Here is a 27,328-nt window from a genome sequence, read left to right on the forward strand (position 1 = left end):
TGAATTGCTTGTACTTCCGAGACGCAGATTTGGCTGGACAAATTCCACGACAGACTGTGGAATTTGGAAACTGGAGGTTGCTTGCTTCGCCACATCATAACCAGGCTTACCAATTTGAAAAGCAGGTTATTTCCATTATAAATGAACTTGGTATTTGAATTACATGTTTTTGATGCTGGGTTTTATCAGTGGACTTACCACAAATTAAAAATTCCCTGCTTTCAGTTATAGGGTGTCTAGGCGTTGCCTCCTCCACCTGCCTGCTAACTGCAGGGGTAGCAAAGAGCATTGAAGTCGGGAGCAGTGAGGGGTGGCTGGAGGGCATCTTTCACCTGGTCCCCTCCGCTTTAAGCGAGGCTCAGGTGTGCACAGACCATTCTTTGAGAGCTGCTTTTCTAACCCATCCGCAAAAATCTGCAATGCCTGAGGTTCCCCAAACGCCCCGGGCAGCCTGTTGCCCTTTTAATGCAATTCTCCCTTGCTGCAGTGAAGCAGGTTCTGCTAACCTTGATAGACAGGAAGAAAACCAGATGTCAGCCTTCCTCACAGCAACCTTTTACATAGTTGGGAGGTTTTCCCCCCTCTTTCTACAACTTCTTTGCAAAGCTGTTCCTACCCTCTGGACTGCATCCAATTTGTCTACGCTGCGTTGAGGTGCTGTGCCCAGAGCTGCCCAGGGGACTGCACCCGCGGCCACCCCCGGCTGATGGAGCCTCTTGGGTCTTAAAAGAGGTGCTCGCCGGCTGCACCCACAGGGATGTCTGTCTTTTCTGCAGCAGCCCTATGTCGCTGGTGTGCCTGGTTACCACGAGTCCCAAATCCTTTCCGCAGCGCTTCCTCCCCTGTGCACACGTGCTTTCCATTCCATAAGTATGTTCCATTTCACTCTTTTCTGCTTGAATTGTGTCTTAATTTGTTGTTTAGTCACTCTCCTCCCGTCCTTTCCAAGCCCTGATTTCCTACGCTCCCTTCCCTTCCTCAAGAAGCCGAAGGCAGACACAGTAACGAATATTTTGCATTCTGTAATTTCTAATTCCGATGCAGAATACACAGTATATCTCACACTTTTATCTTTTAACCAGCATTGTACCAGTCGGTGGTAGGAGTAAAATTTTTATCTGACTGTAAGCACGTGTCTGCTACTTCTCTCTCTCCTTATTGTCACCTTTAGCTACATTTGCAGTTATCTATCTCCTATGTTGCAGGAATCTTGGAAGAACTACATATTAAAAAGGGGATTTTTCTGTCTCCACCAGTGTAAGTGGGAGTTTCTCAGGCTGCCACAGAAGCCATGCAAAAGCAGACTAGAGCCCCTGCGGTCAACTTCTGGCTGATGATTCAGTCACAGCCGACAAGACTCCTGCCACCTCCGGAGATTTGCCTCGTCCCCATAAGCTAAACAGGAAAGCTCTGGCTCAGGCTGTGCCCAGCACTGCCTTGTGCCTAAACTTTGCCAGCCAGGTAGGCCAAGATCTGCTGTCCACTGCTATGGTTTTTTGTTTTAATGGAGCAAGTGAGTACGGGACCAGCCCCGATGGGCAGTCCCACAGCTCCTATCTCGGGATCCAAAATGGCTCATTGCTTTATTTTATTTCATTCTATCTATTTCATTATCTTGGAACAAAAATTCAGAACCGTGTAAACTTAACCTTACTAGTTTCAATTTTCCGGTCTTCCCTCACTCCTTCCTGTTTCTCTCCCTGCCTTCCTCATTTTTCAGTAACTTACTACCTTCTGTAGAAACTACTGTTTTCTTTCATCATTTTTGTCTGAATTTAGCAGGCAGAGATATCTAGCCACTGTGACACCCCTCCTCCCTGCAAGAATCGATTTTTTTTTTTTTTTTTTTTTTTCCCCCTTCTCCCTTCTTCTACAAAACTTCTGCTTTTAGTAAAGGATTTTTTTCCTGGAGAAGGTCTGTCTCTCCCATAAATTTAACAGTAAGTATATTTCCCTCTATTTTTTTCCTCTTTGATTTTTCCATTGCATTTTTGTTCACCTCTACCTTTGTTCTTTCAATTTAACCTATCACATCTTATATCATCTCTGTTTTTCCCACTACACTCCTCTTTCCTCGTGTGTGTGCATTCTAGTTTCCCCACACACTGACCTTCTCTCCTTATCATATAACAGTAAGGAAATTTTCTACTTTGCCATGTGAGACCACAATTGCCTTGCTATGGCTGATATGATCAAAAGAAAACTCGAAGTAAATAAGAAATCTGCTTATTTTTTGCTTTAGAACTAATAGTTTACAATTTCTTCCAGTACAAAATGACTATATAAATAAATGGGACATTTCTTGCCCTGAAATACGTACGTAAATTCTGTTATGGGAACAGAGGGAGGCCTTTTACTGGAAGACAGTACGGCTCTCACACAAAAAAGATACTGTCCAAAAGATAGCTACTATTACTTAAACCTGAGCGCTGTTTGGAACTGTGGTATTTCATTAATTTATAAAGATAAGGGCATTCAAAAGTTAAGTTCAAATTAAAATACTAAAATACAGAAGTCCTGGATGCTAGCAGTCATCTCGAGTGATGGCACTGCACCAGCCCTCAGCACTGTACAGTCAAGTGGTCAGATGGTTTTAAGTACTACTGAATTATCCTGAAACACGTGCTGGTCTGTCAGCTGCCCTCTTGTGTTGAATTTCAAAATGCATCTGGCGTCCTGGGCTTTGTGAAACCGGAATGAAAACATTGATAGCTGTTGGAATAACAGAACAAGGCATTAAGTACCGATGCTTTTATTTAAATCACTCCTGACACTCAGTTCAATAACTAAAATTATTTCAATAAATTATTATAAATTATTATTTCAATAAATTATTCAATAAATCAATATTTAAAATGGGATAGAATGTTTCTGTTATGTTTTACAAAGTAACATTTTAAGTCAAAATTTTAAAACTAGTAAATTAATTCAGTAAAATGAGGATATTTCAGGGGATGAGTGATATCTGTGCACACGAGCAGAATAGCTGTTGAGCACTTAATATTTGATCAAATGGTGCAGTAAAACTCTGTGAGAATCCGTCATATCTTGGCGTTGCCAAACGTGGTAAGCTTCTGTATTTTTAATAGTTCTTAAACACTTAAAATACTATTCTTTCAGACAAATACTCTGTATACCCCTGAATTTGGAAGAAGTTGTAGTTGTTTAAAACAGACTGGAAACAATATAGTCCGTGTGAACACCATCTATCAGCCCAGCTCCATTGTTATGAACAAACCAGCAAGGAATATCAATGCCGTGCTTAGGACCTCTTCTGTAATCCTTCTGCCAGCCCCTGAAAGGGAAAACACAGTCATGGGAGTATGGAAGCAGAAACTGCACTTTGACAAGGTAATCTTTCCCAAGTCTTTGCTAAGGACTTAATTATTTTTTACCTTGTTACTGTCAGTTCATTGTTTTTAACAATCATTGTGGCATCTGGTTTCTTCGGATCAGACCCAGGATGAATTTCAAGTATGGTGAAGTCAATGGGGTGGAAAAACTGTCCTAAAAATAGAAGCCAAAATTACCATTTCAGGCACGTTGCACACATTAAAACAGAAACCCCAGAATTTCTATGTTCCCATGCTGTTTTCCATGTCCCCTCAGGGTTTTGAATGGATAAGCAAACACCAAGTTTCGTGTAAGGTTGAATTTATGCCTATGGTATTAGTTTCTTTTTATAAACCAGAATCCTATGCATATCATCTGGATGTAAGTTCCAACTTCTGAGTGCCCAGTAAGCCTTTTCTAGATATCCTTTAAGATATCCTCACTTTGTGTCTTGTCTGTTCAGTTGTATTTATCACATACTCTCCAAGTCTTTAGCTTTTTTTAATCAAATAATGCATGTATTCATCTCTGAAATTTTTGCATGTGATTATGGTCAGAACAAGGCTGACATCTAAGGAATTTTTGCTCTCCTGCCAGGATTAGCTTCGCACACTTCTGCCCCGTCTGGGCTGGTGCAGGATGCTGCTGGTGCTTTGAGTGCTATAATGAGCACAGATTTTAGATTACTTAGTGAAGTACAGAGGCAAAGTCAAAGATGATGAAAATAGCGATGAGATGCGTAAGTCAGTGAACTGTAACATGGTGCACCCACATGTCATGTGGGCTTTTGCAATTTTCTTGCTACTTGCAATTCATACCATAGCAGAATAACTTCTGTGTGGAGAAGTCCTTTAGCCTGAGGAGACTGGAGCAGGAAAGCGTAAATAACATTCCATCCTTACTGTGCTCTTTTTCTGTTTTGTTACAGCATTTCCCATGATGCATGGACCTAACGTGTACTACCACTGATCCCTTGGCTCACTCTCCTCAGGCCTCGAAGTGCATACCAAGACTGAGAAGAGTAAGTACACAGCAGTTCATTATTTTCCACAATGAGTAAATTTATTGACCCAAAATGAATGTTTGCTGCCCTTATCTGATTTTGTAAGTGAAAATTGGAAGGCAAGGGAAAATGGCTGCTATCTGTGTATTTTCCAACAGAGAATGCATACCACCAAACCCACTACACTGGCAGAAAACAGGATTCAACGGGGTCAAAATTTTGATCCCTGAATTACCAACTTCACCTTCTACTAGAATAAAGAACATTAGCTAACGTGAGGAAAATCTTACACGATACAAGGCATTCTGTGATTTTAATATATGCTAGTAAATCAAGATATACCTTAACAACTTCTTTTCTTACAAGGATGCACTAATTGAGGTTTGGCAAATTTTGATGGGGCAAACACATGTATTTTCTCAGAGTGCTTGTACTTAGGAGAAAGGTGGTAAGATGAAAGGAGAGATCAAACCATCCAAGAGACTGGAAGAATAGCGTAGTAAGAAAAAAAATAAAATCTGTAGGTGGGATTTAGCAAGATAAAGAGGTTTAAAGACGCCAGTGAGGACAATGGATGCTAGCGATTTCAGCAGCAGCAGAGGAATTTATGAAAAGATAATGCATAAAGTCTGTGCCCAGAATATTTTGTCAGAAATCTTAATACAGCCAATCAATGTCATCTGTTTCCTCCACTATCTCAGTTCAGAAAGGCTAAGTACAAGATTGTGTCTACAAATTATGTAGCCTCATAAGGGGACACAAGCATGAAAACACTAAATGAAGTCATACCTAATAATCCATGGGTCTGTTCTGACAGTTTATCACTTTCCAATATATACAGTCCCAGGAAATCTTGGTGGAGAGGATGTTTCTTCCATACTTGGTGCAAAACAATAACAAATGAGGCACCGCTGCCCATTGAAAGCACCAAATTTTTTTTTCTGTTAATTGTCAAAGTTAAACTGAGGAAAAAAGAAAAAATTACTTAGGGCATTGGGCTTCCCAGAGTTAACAGCAATGAGAAGAAACTTGAGAAGAAGAAACATATCCAACAAACAAACATGGCTTTATAAATTGCTCAGTGTTTTTTAAAATAGAGGTTTTGCTGCCTAGTTTGGTCCATGTGTATCTGTGTGTGTTCACAGACAGTCCAAGACTCATACTAAATTACACTGTAAAAGGCTACCTAGCCTTCAAACTTTTCAGCAAGATGTTTCTACCAAAACTCGTCCTGTAACAGCACAATTAATCACAGATAGACTAGTGATATGTAGATACAGCACCTCACGCTCAGAAATAAAAATGTTACTGATAAAACCATCACTTCCTTGCCTGGATGCTACCTGACACCTTCTCCTTTTGTTTTTCAGAAAAGACAACTCCTGAACTGTCTAGGTTAGTGCTAGGATAAAGAAGATTTGCTTCTGGTTGTGTTAGTGATATTATCAATGTGGCTATCATAATAAAAAAATAAGTATGCTGTATGAATAAGTTTTGCTCCGGTGCTCTTTCTGTTGCAGTGCCATGCTTTGAGAAGGTAGTAATTTTGTTCCAGGTACACAATGAAAATGTAAATGAGGAGGAGATGCTGCCCATTCCATTTCTAAACTTCCCTTTGCACAGGTATAAGTGATTCTGTAATAGATAAATCTCGAAAAATATACCTGCTGACAGGGCAAAATGTACCTATTCTATAAATATCACAATTTCCATTTCTTAAAATGGAGATTGTTTACAGCACATTATTATGTCTTTGTTTGAAAGATTACACACTATGTCTAAAGTTACTCTTTAAGTATTTGCAAGACACTGTTGCATTAAGCACAATACCAAATCTAGTTTTACCTTAGTCGTAGTAATAGAAAATCAGGGAAAATTCTTCACTTACTTATTCCAAGCAGAGGATTTTATGAATAATCATTCAGCAGTTACACAACAAAGTAGAGAGCAGAATCCAGCAGGACTTTAATAGTTTCTTTTGTATATTCAGACAACAAATCTTAAAAGTATATTATTGATCAACACTAAAAAAAAGCGTAGAAAGTAATACAGGAGCCTGATATTCTTTCTGTAAGCCTTACCCTTCTTGTTGCAAGGTGACTGAGTCAAGCCAGGTGAAACCTGTTTTTTCATTGCCATTCTGAATTGTGATCTTCTCAGGAGTTACTGTCAGTTTTAAATGCAGGTGCTTATTTGCAATGCCAAGTTTTCCAAAATATGTGTTTTGGGTCTTTGCATCACTATTTGCTCTCTTATCACCAATGAGTTCTCCATTGACTGTGATGCCTAATATAAAAAGGAAACATCAAGTATTGTTTTATAGATAGGACCTGATCAACCGATGTCAAGGAGCGTCGTGGAAATTTAACAACTCAAGGAAACAAACACGAGTTGAAAAACAGGTCAGAATTACTTGTGCATGTTTGTGCTGAAGTAGAATAAAGCTCTGGGGGCTGTTCTGTGGATTTCCACAAAGACAACAATCACTTTATTGAGAAAAGTTTAATGTTTCCTAGAGCACAAAGAGTCTGTGATGGGCACAAATAGCCTGTGTGACATCGGTCTCTCTTTACCAGGTATTCCATGAAATGGCAACCTAAGGATTACTTTATTGCTTGTACTACTACTCACTGAGACAAATCATGTCTCTCAACTCTCACAGTGGTTTTCAAACAGTTTAAAAGTTTATTTTGCTCCAAGAAGTGAAAACACAGTCATGGTAATGGTACCCTAGCACAGCCACAGGAACTCCTACTAACTTTGCTGGGAAAAAAGCTTACGCAGTATAAAAGAGAGAAATAGCCTTTAAACATAAGACATTTTGTTAAAAGTATCCTGATTTTCTGTATTTAAAGAAATTAAAAACTCACCTGTAACTGGGTCATTTATTAAATTTAACACAGCACCTGGGTTTTCATTGATATTGAAACAAATGGCATCTTCTTTTTGTGGCACCGATATAATGAAGTGTGGATCTCCATCAACTGTAAAGGCAAATCACTGATATTTGTATAGTGATACACAGGTTCAAAGTTCCGCATGACCACTTAGCATTGTGGCAATGGAACTGCTGATGCTGGGGACCAGCAGGAACTGGTCCCTGCACAAGCTGTATGCCCAGCTTAGTCCAGCCCATCCTCCAAAGGAGTGGTGGGGTCCCAAGGAAGCTGCTACCACCTCCCCAAAGTGAACTATGTCCTTTTTCCCTTCATCTTTCCCAGGTACATGACATACATCCTGTGTCTCTTGACCACTGCAAAATTTGGCACATGGATTTTTGGTTCAGGATGGCCACCTCTAAGTGCTTATCTCTGAGGGCCATGGAAGTATTACTGAGGGCAGGAGGTTCATCTGAATGGAGAATAGGCAGTTACCAACACAAAACCTAGCAATGGGAAGGAGGACTAAGAAAATAACCATATATAATCTCAGTGACTTGATCTTTAAAAAAACATTTAGAGATGTTTAAAGTAAATTAAAATACTCGCCCCTTGGAAATAAAAAATGGCTGCTTTTGTGGAAGGGAATTATCTAAAAGACTCAAAAGAATTGTGCAATTTAGTCTTAAATACCCTCTTCTCTTCTCCTTCTAAGCAGACACTACTCAAGCTACTCACCACTAGTATACCATGTGGGGTGTGCTGTATATAGGTAAGATAGTTGTGGAGCTGCAGAGAGTAAACAAAAAAAAAGTTAGAAAAACTCACATCAAAATGGAATATTTACACACTATCCACACAGTACATGTAAGATGTCAGGAAGTTAATATGCTAAGTAAATTGCTAATTCCATCCTAGTTTTTAAAGCATGTAGTCCATGGAATGACAGTTTGTGCCCCTTTTGAATCAAGCAAAGCTTTAGGATAGAGACGGATTTCACTTGTAGTCTAAATTGCTTTGAGGGTTTCCACAAGGCCCAAGTAATGTATCTGTAGGACACAAATGTCTCAGACTTAAGGATTAAGCTATCAACAAGGAAATGCAACATCATCCATTGAAAACTTTTGAGGTTTTGACATTTGTTTTTTTCCAGAGTGAATTTAAGTCTTTTCAATGAAGACTTGAGAAAACTAGACAGAGAGAGAGATTGAGAGAGACTGAGACTAATCTCCAGAGCAAAAACTTCAATCTAACTCTCCCATTTCCAGGATTGCCCAACCAGCAATCTGAAGGGTCAGCTACTGTGTCTCTTTCTTGAATAAAACAGTTTCTTTTTGTATAAGTAAATGAACATATTAATTTAGCCAGAGATGCTGACATCATACTCCCTTGCTTTATATAATTCCAAAGGAGATGCAAATTCAAGTTCATCCTCTGTTCTTTGGAAACAGCTTTCAGGAAAAAATGGTGGTTTGATGAACTGGCATTTACTCCTTAAAAGCTATTTAGCTGAAACTTTTTCATCTGCTATTGTTCAACCTTTAAGTGTGTTCTTAGTGAGCAACATTTTAGCAGTGAGCAGAATTTGGTAGTATTTGTTAAAATGCAGTCGTAAAGCCAGAAAAGGCAGTTTCTAGCTCTCCAGTAATTTCAGTTGTCTGAATCGATTTCCTTTGACAGATGCTGCTTCATTCAGAAACTTAAACTAATGACTTACCCAGCATAACAGCTGTGCCAGCCTGTGCTGTGAATGAGACAAAATGTTATTTTAGAGGCCAGAATGAATAAAAACCAATCTCTCCCACTTCCTTCCTTCCACCAAAACCAACTTCAAAATCTTGTGTATGTATAAATTGTGTATGTATAAATTACTAAATATTTAAAAAAGAAAAAGTTAGTCAAAACAGTTTCTTTAGTAATGTAACAAAGCAAATGTCATGAACAGGCAGAAAGCACAGCCTACTTTTCAGCAAAAATGTTACTTCTCCAAAGGCATGGGGTTTGCTCTGTAAGGGGCTGGGTCAACCTGCTCTTCTCCGATTCCTCTGTGCCATCTTGTTCTAAACTGTACTACTGGGAAGTCAGTAAGATTTACCCACCTGCTTCCACATTTTTCTAGTCTTCTACTCTTTGTACATCTGAAGCTATGGAAGGGTGTCTGAAGACAGGGCTTTGTGCTGAAGAAGTAGCAATCACAGCATCAATGAAGACACCTCTGTATGAGAGACTGCTACACACAGGTATCTGGGAGTCAATAGTGCTAGCCCTGGAAAGCAATTTAGTTATTCTGGGCCTGAATTTTGTGACAGTGGGATGCTGCAATTATCAGAGATAGGAGGAACCACACTGAAAATGGTATTTACAAACTTTTCCAGCTGAAAAGTTTTTAATCTATTTATAACACAGTCTTGATTTATTCACCAAGCATTTTATGAAAATATTGTGTCCTAGATCAAGTAAGTGATGCAGGAAATCCATCTCTAACTGTTAAAAATATTAAGTAAATTTAATAAGAAATGTACGTACCTTCAGCTGTTACCATGGGCAGGTAAGAAGTAAAAGGAAGAAAAAGAGAAATTTAGTTTCAATTGTATGATTAAACAGGAAGGATTCTCACCCTGTTAAAACATATTCTAAGGACAAAAATTTAAAACTGTTTGACAATTCAACCAGGTATCTTCAGTATTCTACAATTCTGTTTCTTCCCAATGATACAACTCAATATTTGTAGATCAAACAGAAAGACACTGGAAGTAAAAAGCTGTTATGTGGGGCAGCAAAACTGCAATTAATTATGCATATGACAAGAGCACTATTAGTAATTGTCTTATTGTTATGCCATTTCCACATTGCAAAATGTTCCTTATTGGTTTTACTCTTTTGCAGTTTTCAAGGCATTTCATCATTCTGTTAATACTGACTGGATGATTCAGTAATCCTATTTGTGAATCTAGACTCTAGGGGGTGTAAAAATTATCTTCTTATACAGCAGCAGCGTTTGGAGTATTTTCTCCTATTACTGCTCTATACTTTCTATATATAAAGAGGATTTACTCGGAAAGAGGTTCAGAAAGGGGCCTTTGTACTACAAGTACCTGGAAAGGGAAAGTAAAGAGCTGAAGATCACTCTGAGTGCATGCCACTTCTGCCAGATGTTTTCCATCTTGTGGAGTCCAGCTGTAAACTTTAAAGTCGTTATGCTGTATAGTGACTTGAATGTTAAATTAAACATGAAGTGTTTTTATGTCAGTATCCCATTAAGATAGTTATGAAAAATAATGCAAAAATGTTATCAGCAGAATGCCTGAAGAATTATTGAGAATTGGAGGGCACTTAGCAATTAATTGGTTTTAGGACTTAGTCCAGTTGAAAGAAAAACCCACTAACCTCCAGTAAGCATCTCTGTTATGCTAAAATGCTTGAAGTTACCATGCCAAATTCAGGAGATGAGAAAGTTTTTCATCTAGAAGCCAGCAGAGAGCCCACACAGAGCCTGGGAGGAACTTTTAGGGGCACTAAGCAAAAGTTTTGGGAAAAAATAATGGACGCTAATAGAAGAGATTGAAAAGCCTCACAAGAGGTTTGTCAGACCTGTTGAATGAGGGAGGGATGAGGATGGCCCGCACAACACACATAGATGAGGGTAGGGTGGCTTTGGGGTGCACTGAGTGGATAACATTTGCCTTACTTTGCTAAAGAGGAATAGAGTCACTTTGTTTCACACAGGTTAAACAAAGAGGCTGAACTGTATGAAAGCAGTGTTTTACTGAGCAAGGAGTTAATAATTAGCCAAAGTATCACAGGAGTTGAGAACAAATTGTGCACTTTCAATATACTTGCTTCTCTTTCTGCAATATATACAAATACCGTGTTTTACAGATACAAGCTCCATGTTTCTATAACCTGATATATCCTGCACGAGGAAGATCTCATGCAAATTTTCCCCTTTCATCTAGAAAGATGTTACTCCATCTACCCCTAAGCTGAAGTACATAGAAAAATAAAGGAGAAAGTGATGTGAACTGAACTGAATATAGCTGGATTATTAGATTAGAAATGCTTCTTGGTTTTCAGGTTTTTTTGATGCAATATTTTACATATTTATCTTAAAATACACTTATTTTGAATTTATAGTATTTTGCCTGTATGATTTAGTAATGAAGGATGGTTTGATGGAAATTAGCTTTACAATGAAAAGTCATTTTGCATAAACCATACACGTGGAGGCTTGGAAAGTAGATTTTTCAGATACATGTTTAAAACTGTGCCCACACAAAAGCCTTTCTTTAGGAGAACATCAAAGGAGCACTTGGCTTCTCAAATAGAGTAAAATTGTGAAAATGTCTATACCTTCAATGGGTTTATCGGCAATCCCATCTTGATTGCCATAGTCTTCTGGCTTTGTTACCACCATGGATGTCAGTGGCGTTACAAACTTGTATTTTAGTGAGAGATCCAGGGCTTCGGCTGTAAGATTCTCCTTTTCTTCTCCTGTAGCTGCAATACTGAATACAGGTAGAGACTCCTAGCATCAATGATTGCTAAATTACTCACTGAACCCTGGATTAAGTATTTTTCTTTAAAGTGAAGTCATTTCTCTGCAGCTAATTTATCAATAAGGAATATTTGTTACAGTCTAAGAGCACTTCTGATTCCACTGGCTATCCAAGAAAAAGGCAAAACTGTGCTTTATATTTGCAATAATTTAAATTTTTTTAATTTGCAACCTGAAACAGGAACACTGAGGTTGGGGAGGAGAATAGGTTGGGGGATTTTCCTTACTGTTTTTTATGCTTTCCCATTGGCACCTCAGTGTGATGTGACTTTCAGCTTCGCATCCCAGAAGTTGCACCAGTCAAATGGCTTAACAGGTTCATAGCTAAGATGTTATTCTAGATATAATTACCGTTTTTCCAGGAGTTGTTCAATGGTGAGATAAGCCCAGAGCCTTTCAATGTAATCTCCAAATATGTATTCTTGTTCTTGGAAAGCTTTAGCTGTTTGCTCAACATCTTGTTGTGTAGTATATGACAGGGCGTCATTAGCCTGTTAGGAATAAGGAAACTTCTCTGTATCATAAGTAGCCAGGGACTTCCAGAACCTCCCAAAAATCAAGACCTTCACATCTGAAAATCTTACTAAATTGAAAAACAGTCTGGTCTTACACAGAACTTGCCCAGGAAATTGTCAGTGTTGTATCAGGATCTTTGTTCCATTGCTTCTGTGAAGGTTGGCAGTGTACGCTATAGGACATAATGCAGTTTCCAAATTCACGTGGCATTTTTTTTCCATTAGAATTTGGCTACTCAGGATTTTAAGAACTTTGATTATGACACCGATTTCATATAGGAATATGTTCAAGCAGATATGCTGGCTAACTTACTAATAATACATTATTTGTATTTGAAATATACCTAATTTCATATAATATATTTAATACACCACAGTGCATGGAGCATATGTGCAGTTCACAGTATTTATACCATGATCTATAATATGTTTGTGTTGTGTTTCCTGAATATCGGGGCAAATATTTTTACAGAATTCAGATCTGGAGAGGCATTTAGATCACTTGGTTCATATTAGAAGTAGACTTCTATTTTAAGAGGAAGGCATTTCAAATATTCAGCTGGTTTATCCATTAGTGTTCTTCAGCCAATGAAGACTAGTGTCTGTGAACACTGAACATTTGGCTCCTGCAAGAACCAGGTAGGGTATTTAGAGACTAAACTAAAAAAAAAAAATCTGTTAGCAAAGCTAATCCAGTCACACTGCACAAAGTTGTTCCAGACTGACCCTAGTATACCTGACTCAGTTAGGCAAGTAACTTGCAGTTTTAAAAGCAATGACTTTGGCGCATGTAGTTTCTCACATACGCAGTAACACATCCCATCACTGAGGTAATGAAATACCAGTAAATATTTTAAGTATTGCCAGCTTTTGAACATTCATTTTGTGTAGTGAGGAAATACCTTACTTAAGTCAAAGAAATCCATACTTACGCCTTCACCTCTCACATCTACAGTCAAACTATTTTGGTTGTTGTCTACAAAGCGCCCAGCCACCACAATCTCAGACCCATCATAGAAATGCTTAAAACTGTTTTTAGTGAGGTCTGATATTTCATTTTCTGGGTAGTTTAACTCCACATCCGTGAGCATGGGATTCGACACCTCATCATAAAACCCCTACAGGATGATAAAAAAAAAAGGGGAAAACATTCAACTACCATTGTTTCTTTAATTCATAGGTAGATCTGTACCCAGAAACATCCTGCTATTTTGGCAATGAAAACTAAAAGTGTATTTTAGAAGAAATATTTAAATATTCCGTTAAATCTCAAAGTACAAGGCCTAAAAATCTACAAATAATGGAAATGAGAAAGGACATACGAACTCTTCAGTCTCACAAAGAGAGCGGGGAAAAATACCTGAGAACAACACGCTGTGGATGATGAGTTCCATCAATGTTAATCAAGAGGGATCCCAAGCTTCCCCCCATTGGATAGACATAAGTTTCTAGATCTATTCCCTGCAGAGACTAGGTATTTGATTTTGGCAGAGCTTGCAATGAAATCCAGTATCTAAATTCTTCAGTGAATTTTCCGAATGGCTGCTATTGGATTGTGAGAAGTAAAAAAGGTCAACTCTGTACTGCCTATACCTGTCCTCATGCCTTATGTGAAATGCTTCAGAAGTATGGTAACATACACCTGCTTGCAGTAAGTTCCTAAAAACAGAATATCTAGAGCCTTTATGCTCTGTCATCCTTCTCTTCCCTCGACATGACATTAACTACATGATCTGTGAGGTATGGGAGATATAATGACTGCAGCAATTTTGCTGCACACTAAAGTGTCCTTCAGAACCATGACTTGTGTCACCCTATGCCGAGTTTTGAACTCTCTTCCATAGCCTACAGCATCTCCCTTTAACTGTCCTTCCACATTCTGATGATATAATGGAAGGGGAAAATTAAATGCAACTAATATTCTGATTACAGCAGACTCTTGAGTATTTCAGTACCAGATTACACTCTGGGATTTTGTTTACTTCAAAATAAGAATGTCTGTATAGTTATCTGAATTAATGTATCTCTCATATAATTTAAGTGGTGATTACTGTACCTGAAGCTGTAAAGCTGCATCAGAGTCAGGATAAATCCGACGGGCCAATCCTTTATTCTCCAGCGCCATCTTCTCCAAGAAGCTGTAGTCAACACCATAGCCAAAACCAAGATTGTATAAGGGAAATTTTTCTTCAATGGCTTTTTTTACATGCACCTGAATGTCCTGAGTATTTGATATGCCTGCATCAAACCAGGAAAAGTTTGAGTTTTCTTCATAAATAGATAAAATTATCACAAAATGAAATGTGGCTAGTCATGTTCAGATTTCTTAGGAGGCATTATCAAAAACTTGTTTTAGTAGTATGATGCTGGTATAGTAGCATTTAAATCATGAAAACATCCAGAAGTCAAAGATGGAGGCCAATTTTAACTGAGCATTTTTTTGTTAGTTAATTCACTCTCTCTATTATTCTATCCAACACAAACTTACCTACGTTTGGTTGGCCATCTGTTAACATGATAATTATAGAAGCGCTTCTCTTGGGCACAAGGTTTCCTTCATGAGCAGCATTCAGCATATCAATTCCCCTCATTATACCGCCATATAAATTTGTCACTGCAAGGTAGATATAGAAATTCGGTTTCAGCACAGTCAAACGAAAGGCCCATTTTCCACTGGAATCTGATGAGATCTCATTATAGTATGAAAATGAAAGATTTGGGTTTGCAAGCAGGGGGATGTTTAGATAGAAAAGTACCTGGACTTTGGAAACATAAGGAAAAATAGATGTCATGTTCTGAGTAAATGTCAACTTTAGGAGTGTCTCATCAGTAATAAAAAAAAAAAAAAAATAGCTGTAACATTGTGTTCACAGACTGAATTGATAAATTAACTTACACAACGACCTATTGGCAAGTCCAGTAAAGTACTTACTGCCTTCAGTGTCAATGCCCCGAACAAACTTCCTTGCTTCATCCAAATTCTCAGGAGTGGCCTTGATTAATGTTTCTTTCCAGGTGTGTACTTCACTACCAAACAGTATGAAACTGAAGAAGTCATCTTCTTTAATGTCATCTAAGATTTTTAGTAGTGCTTCTTTTGTCTAAAAGACAAAGAGATTTAAATGTATGGTTCAACATTTAACGAAATAAGTGCTTACAGATTTTACATGATTAATCTCTCAGCATTTGGGTATTTTTAACTTTTACACAGTATGTCGTGCAAAAATTCTGAGCTTGTTCTGTCCTTGCCAGTCCCTGGGTCTATTTCAGAGTAACTCTAGTGAAGTCAGCCAGTTGCAATTACATCTGGTAAGTCTTTGTAGCTGAGAGGAAAATCAGGTCTCATGTCATGGATCGTTGCTTACACTGAGGTCAGCTGGCATGGCAAATCAAAAGTGATGGGAAATGGGTAGCTACAGGCTGGTGGAGAAGCTCATACACAAGCAAGCGTGGATATTTTGATGCAGCACCAAAACCTGAAAATTCTGAGCATTAGCTTAGAATGAGGAGTCCTAACTATGAAAAAGCTGCTGTTTCCCAGAGAAGACAGAATGAACAACATAGATAATGCACGTAATACTATATGCACTTTTTAATTTTGGAACTGTCCGGTACACGTGACAGAACTCTCTGGAAATGTTGATATTGAGTGTTTTGAACTAATAACATTTATAAGTAAGTAAATATAGCCTAAATGTATAGAATTTTGTTTTGCAGTAATGCTTCAAATTAGTACTTATGGTACTGAGCATTAGAGAGGTCACAGCATAAAACCACTTGGTACAGCTTAAGCAGTGCATATGCACTGTAAGTCACCATGTCCCTCCATCGCAACAGAGGCTCTTCCATTGGGACTTTATAGTAATGTAATAACTTACCTGTTCTATTGCTTTTCCAGACATTGAGCCACTAATATCTATTACAAAAATAACATTCTTGGGCAACTTTGGAAGATTTGTTGGTGCAAAGAAGTGTACAAAGTAGCCATTGACAATCTGAAAAATAAAATGTAAAAACAAAACAAAAAAAAAAGACTTTTGTATATTATAAAGATAAAATAAATAAAGAAGAAATTACTTTCATTTAGTGTCTAGCCCCTGAGTGGACTAAAAGGCTTTAATGGGCCTGACTAGTCTTACCTCTGTCCATGGGTCCAGGAGCTTCATTTAAGCACAAGCCTGGGCCTTTAGTCCCTGCCTGAGCTACGCTGTAAGAATCCCTGTCTCCAGCTGTGTCACAGCCATACCTGCTCCTGTCCATGGACTCCACTGATCTGGATCCCACCCTGCAGACTGACTTCCCACCTTGACCTCGGGCTGCCTCATCACCACAAACTTGCCCGATGACCTGGACTCTCAGCTGAATTTGACTACCATCTTTGGGTCTGCCTTGCTCAGGTACTGTGGGGATTGGGCTCTTGGCTGGTGAAGCCCCTGTGCTGTCAGCTGTGTTGTCACACTCAGCTCCTTGTCCTCTAGGGAACAGCTGGCCCTCGCTGCTCCCTGACCTTTACTATGCAAGCTAAGCTGTTCAACAGTTCAAAATTTCCAGCTGTCAGATTTACCTGCAAATTATCTGGAGTTGTTCTCTTCACATCATATCTTACAGTAAAATCCCCATCTAAGACAGACTGTGAGCAATTTGCACAGGTTCGCTGCTGATCAAGAGTTGGCTTGAAAGAGATATGCCCCTGAAAAGAAAAGCCTTCATTAGATCTGAACCTTAATAGCTGAAAATTTTCTACAGAACACAAAGAAGTTTACATTTTTGTAAAACTAGTATATTTATATTCACAGCCATGAGAATAACCTGTTTTATCAGGTTAGGTATTAGTTTGTATCCATACGTATTTATATATTTATTGAGAGGTAACTAGTATGTGAAGGCTGCTATTTGGAGCTTTCTTCATCTGTTTACTTCTCCGTCTTCCTTGGTTCAGCCCTCCACTCTGAATGACACCTTTGATAAGGCTGTTGGGGAGTCTATGTCTTAGGAATTCTACCACCTCCATACATGAGAAAACTACTTGTTACTGACTCAGTTCTTCTGCAAGAAATAGTCTATCAGTATCCAGGTTTCCAACTACTGCTGTGGGACAAGGCCTACTAGTTTGGGTACAGTACCATGCTAACAGCTACGTGGCTTCTGAACTGCATGGAGATGGCCTTCAACTTGCTAGCTTGGAATTCAGAACTCATTTGCACAGACAAGCCTTTACTGTATTTTCTCTATTTTTTTTCCTCTCACTTCCACTGCTAGCCACTACAGCACTTTTGCACTGACATTATTATTTCAGAATTATACCGTAATAAATAAATTATGGAAGGCAGTAGTCATTGTACCTTCTTATCTGAAAAAGTTTTTTTAATGATATTTTGTAGATCGTTGGTGATGAATGTTCCTTCTGCTTCCAGCTCAGTGATACCCTGGGGCTCAAAGATATTTACTTCAATCTGAAATATTAATTGAAAATTCATCGTCATTGATTACCCCACAATATATCAACTTAGCCATTTACCAGAGGATCAGCAGGCAACTACAGATGTGAAAGAGGGATTTTTGTAAAAGCAACAGAAATTTTGTAATTCATAATGTCAGTCCAAATCCACACTTGTGTGGACATCAGCCAAACAGGCTTTTTTTATGCATAGAAGTTAAAAACAAAGCTAGAAATAAATAAACCTTAATAGAAACATAACTTGTTTGAACACTAGATACCGGAATTTTGTAAAACGTCAATAAATACTCAAGTCCTTCAAAAATATAACCTAGCCATTACCTGTGAGTTGTGCCCAACTTTGACCTATATTTCAGTATGCCTTCTATCATAGCGTGTTTAAAATAATGCTGCATAAACTCTTATAGATGCTGAGTTTTGTAATGATTTTTACACAGCATTTTCTGGGCATACGAAGGAGAAAACTTTTGTCTTAGAGCTGGGTTTTAGCAAGGCAGATAGGAGTGATCAAAGACAAGTTTTGGCACACAAAAGCCACAGTATTCTAGAATGTGATATATGTATCATTGTAATTTAAGATGATGTAGTTTCATGGTGGTGTGAGAAAGGTGTAGTTTATGCTATAAAGGCATTTATAAAAGCTATTATTCTTCTATTTTACCCCAAGGCATTGTAATGGATTTTTCAGGTTTCCATGTATCATTTCTTTTGGAGGCTTAGTAGCTGAGCCAATTTGTCAGGCTTACAAATAAAAACGTGCACTAAAGCACACTGGACTACCCATGTGATTCATTAGAAATATTATCATGGGCCTTTAGCTCACCTGTGAACCAACGGGAATGACCATGGTACTCCACTTTCAACAGATATACAGAATGTCATCATCTCTTAAGTTACAGTATCCAATTTGATACAGTTTGCCATTTACCTCAAAATCTTTGACAAGCTGCTTCGGTTTTACTTTGATGAACATCTCATATTTTCCAAACTGTCGCTTCAGCAGTTCCTCATATGTGAGTTCAAAAGTGACCTTACTGGCTGCTTCAATGTTGACTGAGACAGTGAATTTTTCTGTTTTTCTTCCTGAAGCTCTGTATTTAAGTGGGTAAGAAAAAGAATATTTTTATCCTCTTTCACAATATTTATTGTTTGGGTTGGTGGAGTATGATTTTCAAAAAGGAGTAAAACAAAGATGGGAATTTTGATCTGTTGCTAAAATCATCCTCAAACAGTGTAGAATTTATTCAAGTTTCCCAGTGAGCTTAATCCCAGGAACAGGTCATACAAAGTCAGTAGAAGTTGCAGGAACAGTCTTTCCATAATTGCAGATACTGCTTGCGTAGTCAGAAGTTGTATTTCCTTTTTATAATTTACACTACAATAACTCTAACTTAATGATTGTTCTTTGGTCCTGTAAAAAACAAACTTCAGAAATATGCTAGAACAAGGTATTTCCAATCTCACAATTTGCTATAGGATGATGGTGTGGAAGCCACACAAGACATCGTTCTTACTTGACAAGACCAGCAGTCTGTCCCTTTGAAACAGCCTTCTCATATTGCTTTTTTGCAACTTCTTTTTCCTTTATAGTTCCAGGATAGGTGACACCATCAATTGTCCTGCAGATGAAAAAGTCCTAGTTTAGCTGGATGGTTTGCACCGATACGTAAAAAGTTACTATAGGCAATTCTCTGTTTATTGATTGGTTTGCTAAACAGCACTTTCAGGAATCTGACATTGCCAAGATTTGAGCACTTTCACTGAAGCTAGTCTTCTCAGTGAATTTAGCTGGAATGAAGAGCTCTGTGCTCAGTATCTGAAGAGAATCTAAACCAAATTTTACTTTGAAAATGAATTAGATCAAAACTGGGCTGATAGCAACATTACTTACATCTGCCATATTCCTACACTTCAGCAGCTTGACAATCTCGTCTCATCTAATGGCAAGACGACTTTCTGGACGAGAGACAGTCATCTCTCCAAATGCAGCTGTATACAGCTGAACATTTCATCCTTCGACTCCTTACACCATTAAACAGGCATTTCTCATAGGGGATTCATCTCATCCTATAATAAAAGTTCTAGCATGCATTAAAAGTAGTTGTACCCTAAAAGCTACTGTTTCTTTTCACTGAAAATAAAACAGGCATAGTGTGATTAGCAGAGATGGACGTGTTTAAACTGAATTAAACCTCATAATGGTGTGACAACTGCATATTACTGCAACTAAAGGTACAAATGTAAAGGAATAATTCTCTCTATTTCCTGCCTTTCATTCAAATGTGATTTTTAAATGAAGAGATAAATTAAGCTATAATGCCATCAGGGAAATTAAGTAATGGAACTTTTCTGGTCTGATAACACCACAGTAAGTAAGTGGTATTTCTGAAAAGGTGAATGGACCTCCAGAGAAGATCCCCCATTCCCTAAGGTCCATGATGATGAATAAAAATAATTGAAAATTAGCCATCTTTTCTAAAGATGTATCAATGTTTGCCTTTCTCCAAGTACCTTGCGTGTTAAGTTAACAGTACCAGAAAATTACCCAGGAGGCATTTAGAAATCTATCAAATGGCAAAGCAGAAATGAACATTTGGGTTCAGTCTCTCCCAGTTGTATTTGCACAGATTTTTAGTCTTCTCTAACAATATTGTAAAGATTACACACATGCTGAAGTTGGTAATGAAGGCTGTCTTAGGGAGTTCAACATCAAAGACAACTTCTTTGTGCACATTTCCACAATTGACAGCTTGACTGGTGATGACATTGTGGGCAAATCGGGAAGTTACTTTACTATCAATTTTCATGCTATAGATTTCTATCCCATTGACAACCTGTAGATTGAAAAATGAAAAAAGAAAAAAAAGCGCTAGCTGTTACACTGATGTCTCTGTTAATCAGCCATTATCATATTTTTAAAAAGAAATCACGGCAGGACATTCTATCACTCCAAAGCAAAACAGGAAAGACCTAATCATAAGAACTGGAGCAGAGCTGTGTTTCCTTGGATATCTATCACGCCTCCATCACAGTGCTATTCCATGAGTTATAACTATAGCCTCTTTAACAAAATACTACCACCACAGCAAAGATACTGCCGTTATAAGAATCGGCTTTTTTCTCTACTGAGACTGTGACTTTTCTTTATGGTTAGTCAAAGAGCACAACAACTTACTGCTGCCTCACTGTATTAGTGACTGTAATTATCAGTTGAGTGGATGACTCCTAGAGCAGGGATGTGAGTAGTCATCTCCTTTAAAAATAGGCATAAACAATTCCAGATGGCTCCAAATTCCATTTTATGTTATTCTCAATTTCCTCACAACTGGGGCTCATTCTTCTTTAAACAAGGAAATGGGTAGGGCAATATTTATTTTCTTTGAATGCTCAAGTATAAGGTTGCTGGAGACTATATGAAAGCATAGGTGACAACAGATATGACTCAGGCAACTCCACAACAACAAGGTCTGCTTCCTGCAGCAAAACCAGCACTGGAAAGAACCTTGGGTTTTTTATGGTGGGCCTGGTCTCTGGCTGGTTGATTAAGAAACTCCCCAAACAATCAAAGCATTTAAGCATTGCTGAAGTGGAGTCCAGGTGCCAAGTGGAATCAGCCTGAGAGACGAGGTTTCTTGCCTTCCTTACAAATAACTACAACATAAAATAAAAGTAAAAATAAAACCAACATAGAATGGATGTTATCTCTGTTAGAGATACAGCGGTAACTTCAAACAACTTTGCTATTTATTCAAATACAACAATGTTAAAAATCATTTGTCCATTCTCTTTCATTGTCCAAGTTTCCATCAGAGCTTGGAAAGGAATTGTCTAGTTAGTCTTACTGCCTAAAACAAGCAGCTCTGGGCTACTCCCCTTGTCACACACACTCAGAAATATCCATTTGCTCAGACTGGACTCACAGAAACTTGTGAACACAGTAAGAATATTCCTGTCACTATAAATCTCTCTCAGTAGCCTAGACAAAATCAAGCCTTACTCACCAAGTCATTATCAGCATTTCGCTTCTGTAAAGAGAAAAACAGGGAAAAAGTCATAACTAAGGTAGGAAAGCTGCATTTAGAAATAAATCACTTAGCACCTATGTAGTTGTCTTCTGTTTCCAAGTCAAAAGAAGTTGTCCAGGAGAAGGAAGGCTTGAGAAAGGTCCTCATCAGTAAACTGAAGTAAATTTGAGGGAAGAGCAAGTAAGGCATCTGAGGCAGGTATGATTATTTTGCTTATAGCATTCCCAGTTTTGGTGAATCTTTTGGTTTTCATTTGATGTTAGTGTACCTTAAATACCGTGGGTTTGAAAGAGAAGTTAAACTTTGAATGTTGCTGATTTTGCATTTTGCTCAAACGACACAAGAAGTTAATCTTCTTTCAGCTGAAAAACAATCATGGACCGCCTGAGAGATGAGGGGAGAGTGAGAGGAAAAGGGGCTTGAATGTTCAGTGCCATTTATATTTAAATGTCCTTGAGACCAAAGAACACACTAAAATCTGCTAATACGGCTTCCTTGAGTATAGTTTGGCTGTGTGATGACATCAAAGTAAAAACAGAGTATCTTGTCCTGAGGGTTGCATCTTTTTCTTGGGAATTCCTGGTTTGGGGTCCTGTGGTTATATTTTGTCTTTTCAAACTAACTCTCCTTTGGAAGAAAAAAGGGGTTTGTATCAAAGCATAAAAAACACGTTTGCACATTTTTTTCCACACACATCCAAACTATCAGGCACGCTTATCCTTACATTCTTTCAGACCTACTCCCAAATTTTTCTTGTTTCACCCCAACAGCCTCTCATTCTAACATGAATAGGTAAGATGGTAATTCAGCAGGCTTACAGAGAGGAGAGGCGGTCACTATGAAAGGCTGAATGGACGGGGAAAAAAAGCTGTTAGACCTTTTTTTTTGGCATGTTTGCTCCCAGAGTAGGTGCAAATATCAGAAGCTCTACAAAAATACCACGTACTCTCTTCTGAAAGAGAGAACAGGCTTCAAACATACTTACTGAATCATGTTAAAATAACAGCTTGTGTAACTCAATTCCCGTAAGCTCGGCTGCAAATACCTTATCTCTTTTGGCTCCAAGAGCCTCACGGATCACGTTTTGTGCAAGCATGTCTACCTGCTCCACCGAATAGAGGGGTAAAGACACAATAAAGTATCAAGTCAGAGAGGCATCTCGGGTACATTTAAGGCTTTTGTTACTTTTCACAGTTAGTTGGAAATGGAGACGCAGAGGGTTATTTTTTGTTTATTTTGGAGTTTCTTTCAAGACACTACATTAAATCTATGGTAATGCAAGGTTTTGGGCGGGAGGCTTCTCAACTTCTGTAAGAGTCTGGCCAAAAAGTCTGTGTACATTTCTCTAGGTTCATCTTTCAAACTGTTATTGCTATACAGGTGATTTCTGTGTGTGTGTCTCTCCTGTTTCACAAACCTACGCGGGCTTTTTTAACGCCTGTGTAGAGTACGCACCAATTCAAATCCTTCCTTCCTAAAACTGAAATTATCTTTTCTATCTCTATAGTGTTTACGGCTAATCATTTCCCCTTACAAAACATGAACTGAGGTATGGACCCTGGGAAATTAAAAGCTGCAAGTGACTCAAGTGTCAGTTTGTTTGGTACAAACTTTTCCTTGAAGTGGAATTACCAAGCAGTTTAAGAACACAAAAAACTATAAAAATGTGTTTTTCAGTTACAAATTCTGCAATTACGACTACTACCTCCTAAACTAAAAGATACTTTACCTGCATTTAATTTTTACAGAATTACTGTTGTGTACATTCTTTATCAGAATTACGGGTTCTACAGTAGTTTTGAAAGAGTTCTGTTCTCATTCTGTAAATATTTCGGGGGGGGGGCGGGTACTCTGCCATTCTCATTGAAAAAGAAAATACAGAAAAATCTCTCAGTGAAAGGTATTAGTTGCTTCGTACTTGGGCTGATCTTCAGTGGAGATACTCAAACCTAGCTGGGCATCTTCCTGGGCCACCTGCACTAGCTGACCCTGATTTGCACAGGGGAGTGGATTAGGTGACTCTGTGATCCTGTGATTTTTTTTTTCATTCTTAATGATTCACTCGGATATAGCTAGAGACCTCGCTAACATCAAGGTCATCTTAAGCTATGTGGGCAGAAAGTGATAGTGTCGCATTAAAAAATATGTTATGCAATTCTAGACCAAACTGAGATTTTAATATCCTCTACCTTGTATAATCACAGTTATTTGATAAAATATTTCTATAGTATTTCCACATATTTGCCAGTTACACCAATTATTAGAAATTTTTTTTCAGTTGTATAACAGTGACAAATTCTGCTTTTGTTTAATACTGTTTTGCTGTGGCAACAGCAAAAAATATAGGTGCAAAAAATCTATAGAAATTGGAGAGGAAGAGCAGAGGAAAAAAGAAATTTGAACTCCCAAGAAAATAGGGAGGGAAAAGAGGGCTCCCATTACAGTGCTTGCTGAAAGAAGCCCTGATTTTACAGCTTGGGAAACTAAAACACAGCATGACTAAAAGATTCAGCAAAGACTGTACAGTTAACTTGAAGTGACCTCCGGGAATTCACAACACTGAACGAGGTATTTGCATATATCCCTAAGTACTACATCGGAAAAATAAGGCATGAAAATTATTTCCAAATGTGCAACAACATTAAAGATTTCATCATCCTAAGTGATGCTAATTGGAAATCACAGAGAAGAGACCATAATGCAGCTAAGCTATGAAAACGAAACTTCCTCGTGAGCTATGTAGGAGTCTCGCTGCTGCCAAAATGAGAGGGCTATAAAAGGAAGGCTGTATCATTGCTACCCGTGCTTTGAATGCTTTGAATATGTAGTTCTAGGGGTAGTTTTTAATCTAGGAAAAACTTTCCCACCCTTAGTAGCTGCATGCATAGCAACAAGGTGTACAAGTGCACTTAGGGATCTTTGATTCGGATTTTTGTTCAATTTTCAGCAGAATTGGGTCTGCCAATTGTGTTTATCTGACTGTGGCTTTAAAAGCAGCTTTGACAGCTTGAAGGTCATCAGCCAGACAGACTTCCAGCCATGCTTCATCGCTCCTCACTGGCATACCACTTGCTCAAAGGAGCTAAGGCAGGGATGGGGACCGACACCTTCACACTGCAAAGCAATCTCTTCCATTTCAATCAAATTATATTTGCATAAAGTATATAACAAAGCTGGAAAAATCAACTGACTTTTCTGTAGTGTTCTGCACGTACAGATGGAGCACTGCACAGAGCTTCGGCCATTTTCCATTTAGAAAGGCTTTAGCATTGCAAGACATACAGAGAACAACAGGTAGTATGGTAATCAGGAGGAAAAAGCTGCATTATAGCTGGGCTACATAATGGTTAAATAATAAGAATCCATGGCATCTCCAATTTGCAGCAATAAATCTCAAGCTGATTTTTAAAAGTTAGATATGTTATTATCCTGATTTTCAAAGAAAGTCTTCGCAAAGACTATAACCTAATCAACAGAAATTGACTGTAAATTGCTTTGTCCTGTTCTACCCACTAACCCACAATGCTCTCTAAAGAGATTTGCCCTCTGTAACTTTTCATAGTATGTAACTACTGAGAGAGAGAAAAATAATTTGAGGTGAGTAGTAGTGGCCGGCAACTTAACTGAAGAAAATTGGGCAGAACGTCAGGAAGCACTGTCTTACTCAGAGATCCAGTCAAAACCAGAATGACCCCTTTGAGGGACAGAGATATATTTCATGTTATGCTAACATGCAAATCTTTTGAGAAAAATCCTGCCTTGTCACTTGGATAGTGAACATATTTATCTGGATGCCATGTTACATCTCTCTTTTCTGCTTCTTGGAGGCATCTTTTCACTGATATTTTGCATTGTTTTACAGGTGCTGAAGTCAGTTTCCTGGCAGCACCAATTGTTTTACCCATTTAAATGTAAGACCACTAAAACATTTTAGCATTATGTGGTGATGACAGGGAAAATAGAGGAAAGTGATGCTTTTAAAAAGAGAGATAGGAGAGCTTCTTCAGAGCTGATTCAAAACTGAGGCTGATTAGAGGTAAACTAGTCTGAGTCCCAAGTCTGATCTCGTGTTCACTGGTAACAGAGAACACAAAGCTCCTGTTGGCAGCACTGTATGAACTCTCTGATAAATGTTGACAAATGGCAGGAAGTTAATCTATGAAGAATGGGAGCCCCATACATGATTGATTACTTACCTTGATGTTTCTGACATGTGTTATCAAGAAGTCTGATGATGCAAAGACAGGAATCAATAATAAAATACAAAGCAACAGATGGTTTTCCATTTTGGAAAAAAAGTAAGGTTCCAATCTGAACGATATGCATAAATATATAAAGCTTTGTTTACAGAGTGTTAATAAATAACCCAGTGTGAAAAGTGGGATTAAACATTAGGGATTCAGGAAAAATCAAATACTGAATTTTGAATTTGCACAATCTGCAGAATACTGTTACAGAATACTGTTACAAAATACTGTTACAGAATTTACAGAATATTTCAGCAATGTCTCTTCTATGTAATATCTCCAAACAGAAATTCAACAGCCGTTTCTGTACAGGCAACTGAGATTGATCTCTGCTCCAGACTTGCCTCTTTTCCAAATGAAAACCATCATCTTTCTGATAACTTCTTAAGGCTGTCCCTAGGTCAAATTTATTGCAGCCATAACAGAGCTTGCAGTCTCTTAAATCCATTTATGCTCCTCTTCAAAAACTACCTCCCATAATCCTGCATTATCACCCAGGTACCAGATTTAGGTATTATTATTTGACACGTGTCCTGACTAGTCCAGAAACTTCCTATTACATGCTTTCCTATTCATCTTCATGGCTGAAACCCAGGTCCAACCTCCCAGGGTCTTGCATCTTGCACAATCAATACCCATTCAGCCTGCTGCTGCAAGGCCCATTTTCTTTGTTATCTTGACAGCATTCTCTTCATCTTTTTAACTGGTTTCATCTCCTTCGTTGCATGAAACACAAACTTTGAGCACTGGGAGTTAAATGCTCAGTGATAATAAAATATTCAAGTTTACAGAATTTGGGGTATTCTGTTTTTCCTGCAGTCAGCTTTCTGAGGTGCGCAGCCGTGTGAGGGACGCAGGAGGATAGGTCCAGGAGCTCCTTTTAAACCAGTCTGGAGCTTTTTAAACCAATTCTCTGCCCCATCCAAAGGTGACAGGATGGCTCTGTAGAGCAGCTGTGCTCTGCCAGGCCTCCCTGGCCACCTCACGATCCGGGGCACACGGCAGCGTGGTGGGGCCCGTTGTGGTGCTGTGGGGTGCCCACAGGGCTGTCACCGTATCCCTGTCCCCAGCCTTCCCCGGGGCTCAGCACACGGGTCTCATGGAGCAGCACGCTAAGGACCCTCGTGAGACACTGTTTTTGAGGGGTCGGCTTTGTTTCTCGGGCCGTAACAAGAGGGAAAGCCTGCCTCACACCTCCCTCAGCCTCCCTGCCCACTCTTAACATGGCCGCCTCACCCGCTTCCAAAATGGCCGCCGCAGCGACGCGGGGCGCTCGCACCATAGAGGCGTGCGACCGTCCGCTCTGCACGCCG

At 38.7% G+C, this 27,328-nt stretch overlaps 1 protein-coding gene across 1 annotated transcript; it reads right to left on the reverse strand.

Moving 5' to 3' along the window:
• Positions 1-2,736: 2,736 nt before the first annotated feature.
• Positions 2,737-26,054, reverse strand: LOC143164062 (inter-alpha-trypsin inhibitor heavy chain H3-like). Its single transcript, XM_076346161.1, has 21 exons — positions 25,965-26,054; positions 21,745-21,768; positions 20,411-20,577; positions 19,258-19,362; positions 18,672-18,834; positions 17,628-17,738; positions 16,850-16,975; positions 16,164-16,280; positions 15,218-15,386; positions 14,774-14,899; positions 14,342-14,523; positions 13,218-13,403; positions 12,122-12,261; positions 11,566-11,720; positions 9,354-9,392; positions 7,954-7,998; positions 7,207-7,320; positions 6,418-6,622; positions 5,126-5,298; positions 3,396-3,507; positions 2,737-3,295 (listed from the first exon to the last, which is right to left on the reverse strand). The coding sequence occupies exons 1-21, from the start codon at positions 26,052-26,054 to the stop codon at positions 3,166-3,168; spliced, it is 2,679 nt and encodes an 892-aa protein (XP_076202276.1). The 3' UTR covers positions 2,737-3,165.
• Between the last annotated feature and the right edge of the window lie 1,274 nt (positions 26,055-27,328).

This window comes from Aptenodytes patagonicus, chromosome 8 (genome assembly GCF_965638725.1).
Source record: "Aptenodytes patagonicus chromosome 8, bAptPat1.pri.cur, whole genome shotgun sequence".
NCBI lineage: Eukaryota > Metazoa > Chordata > Aves > Sphenisciformes > Spheniscidae > Aptenodytes > Aptenodytes patagonicus.

Excerpts from the sequence above, each read along its gene's own strand:
- LOC143164062 (XM_076346161.1), bottom strand. The coding sequence starts at position 26,054 with ATGGAAAACCATCTGTTGCTTTGTATTTTATTATTGATTCCTGTCTTT. Across the intron at positions 11,721-12,121 it reads GAACAACTCCTGGAAAAACG|TATTGCAGCTACAGGAGAAG; the intron begins GTAATTATATCT and ends ACCTGTATTCAG. Across the intron at positions 9,393-11,565 it reads TGCCGATAAACCCATTGAAG|CACAAAGCCCTGTCTTCAGA; the intron begins GTATAGACATTT and ends CTACTTCTTCAG.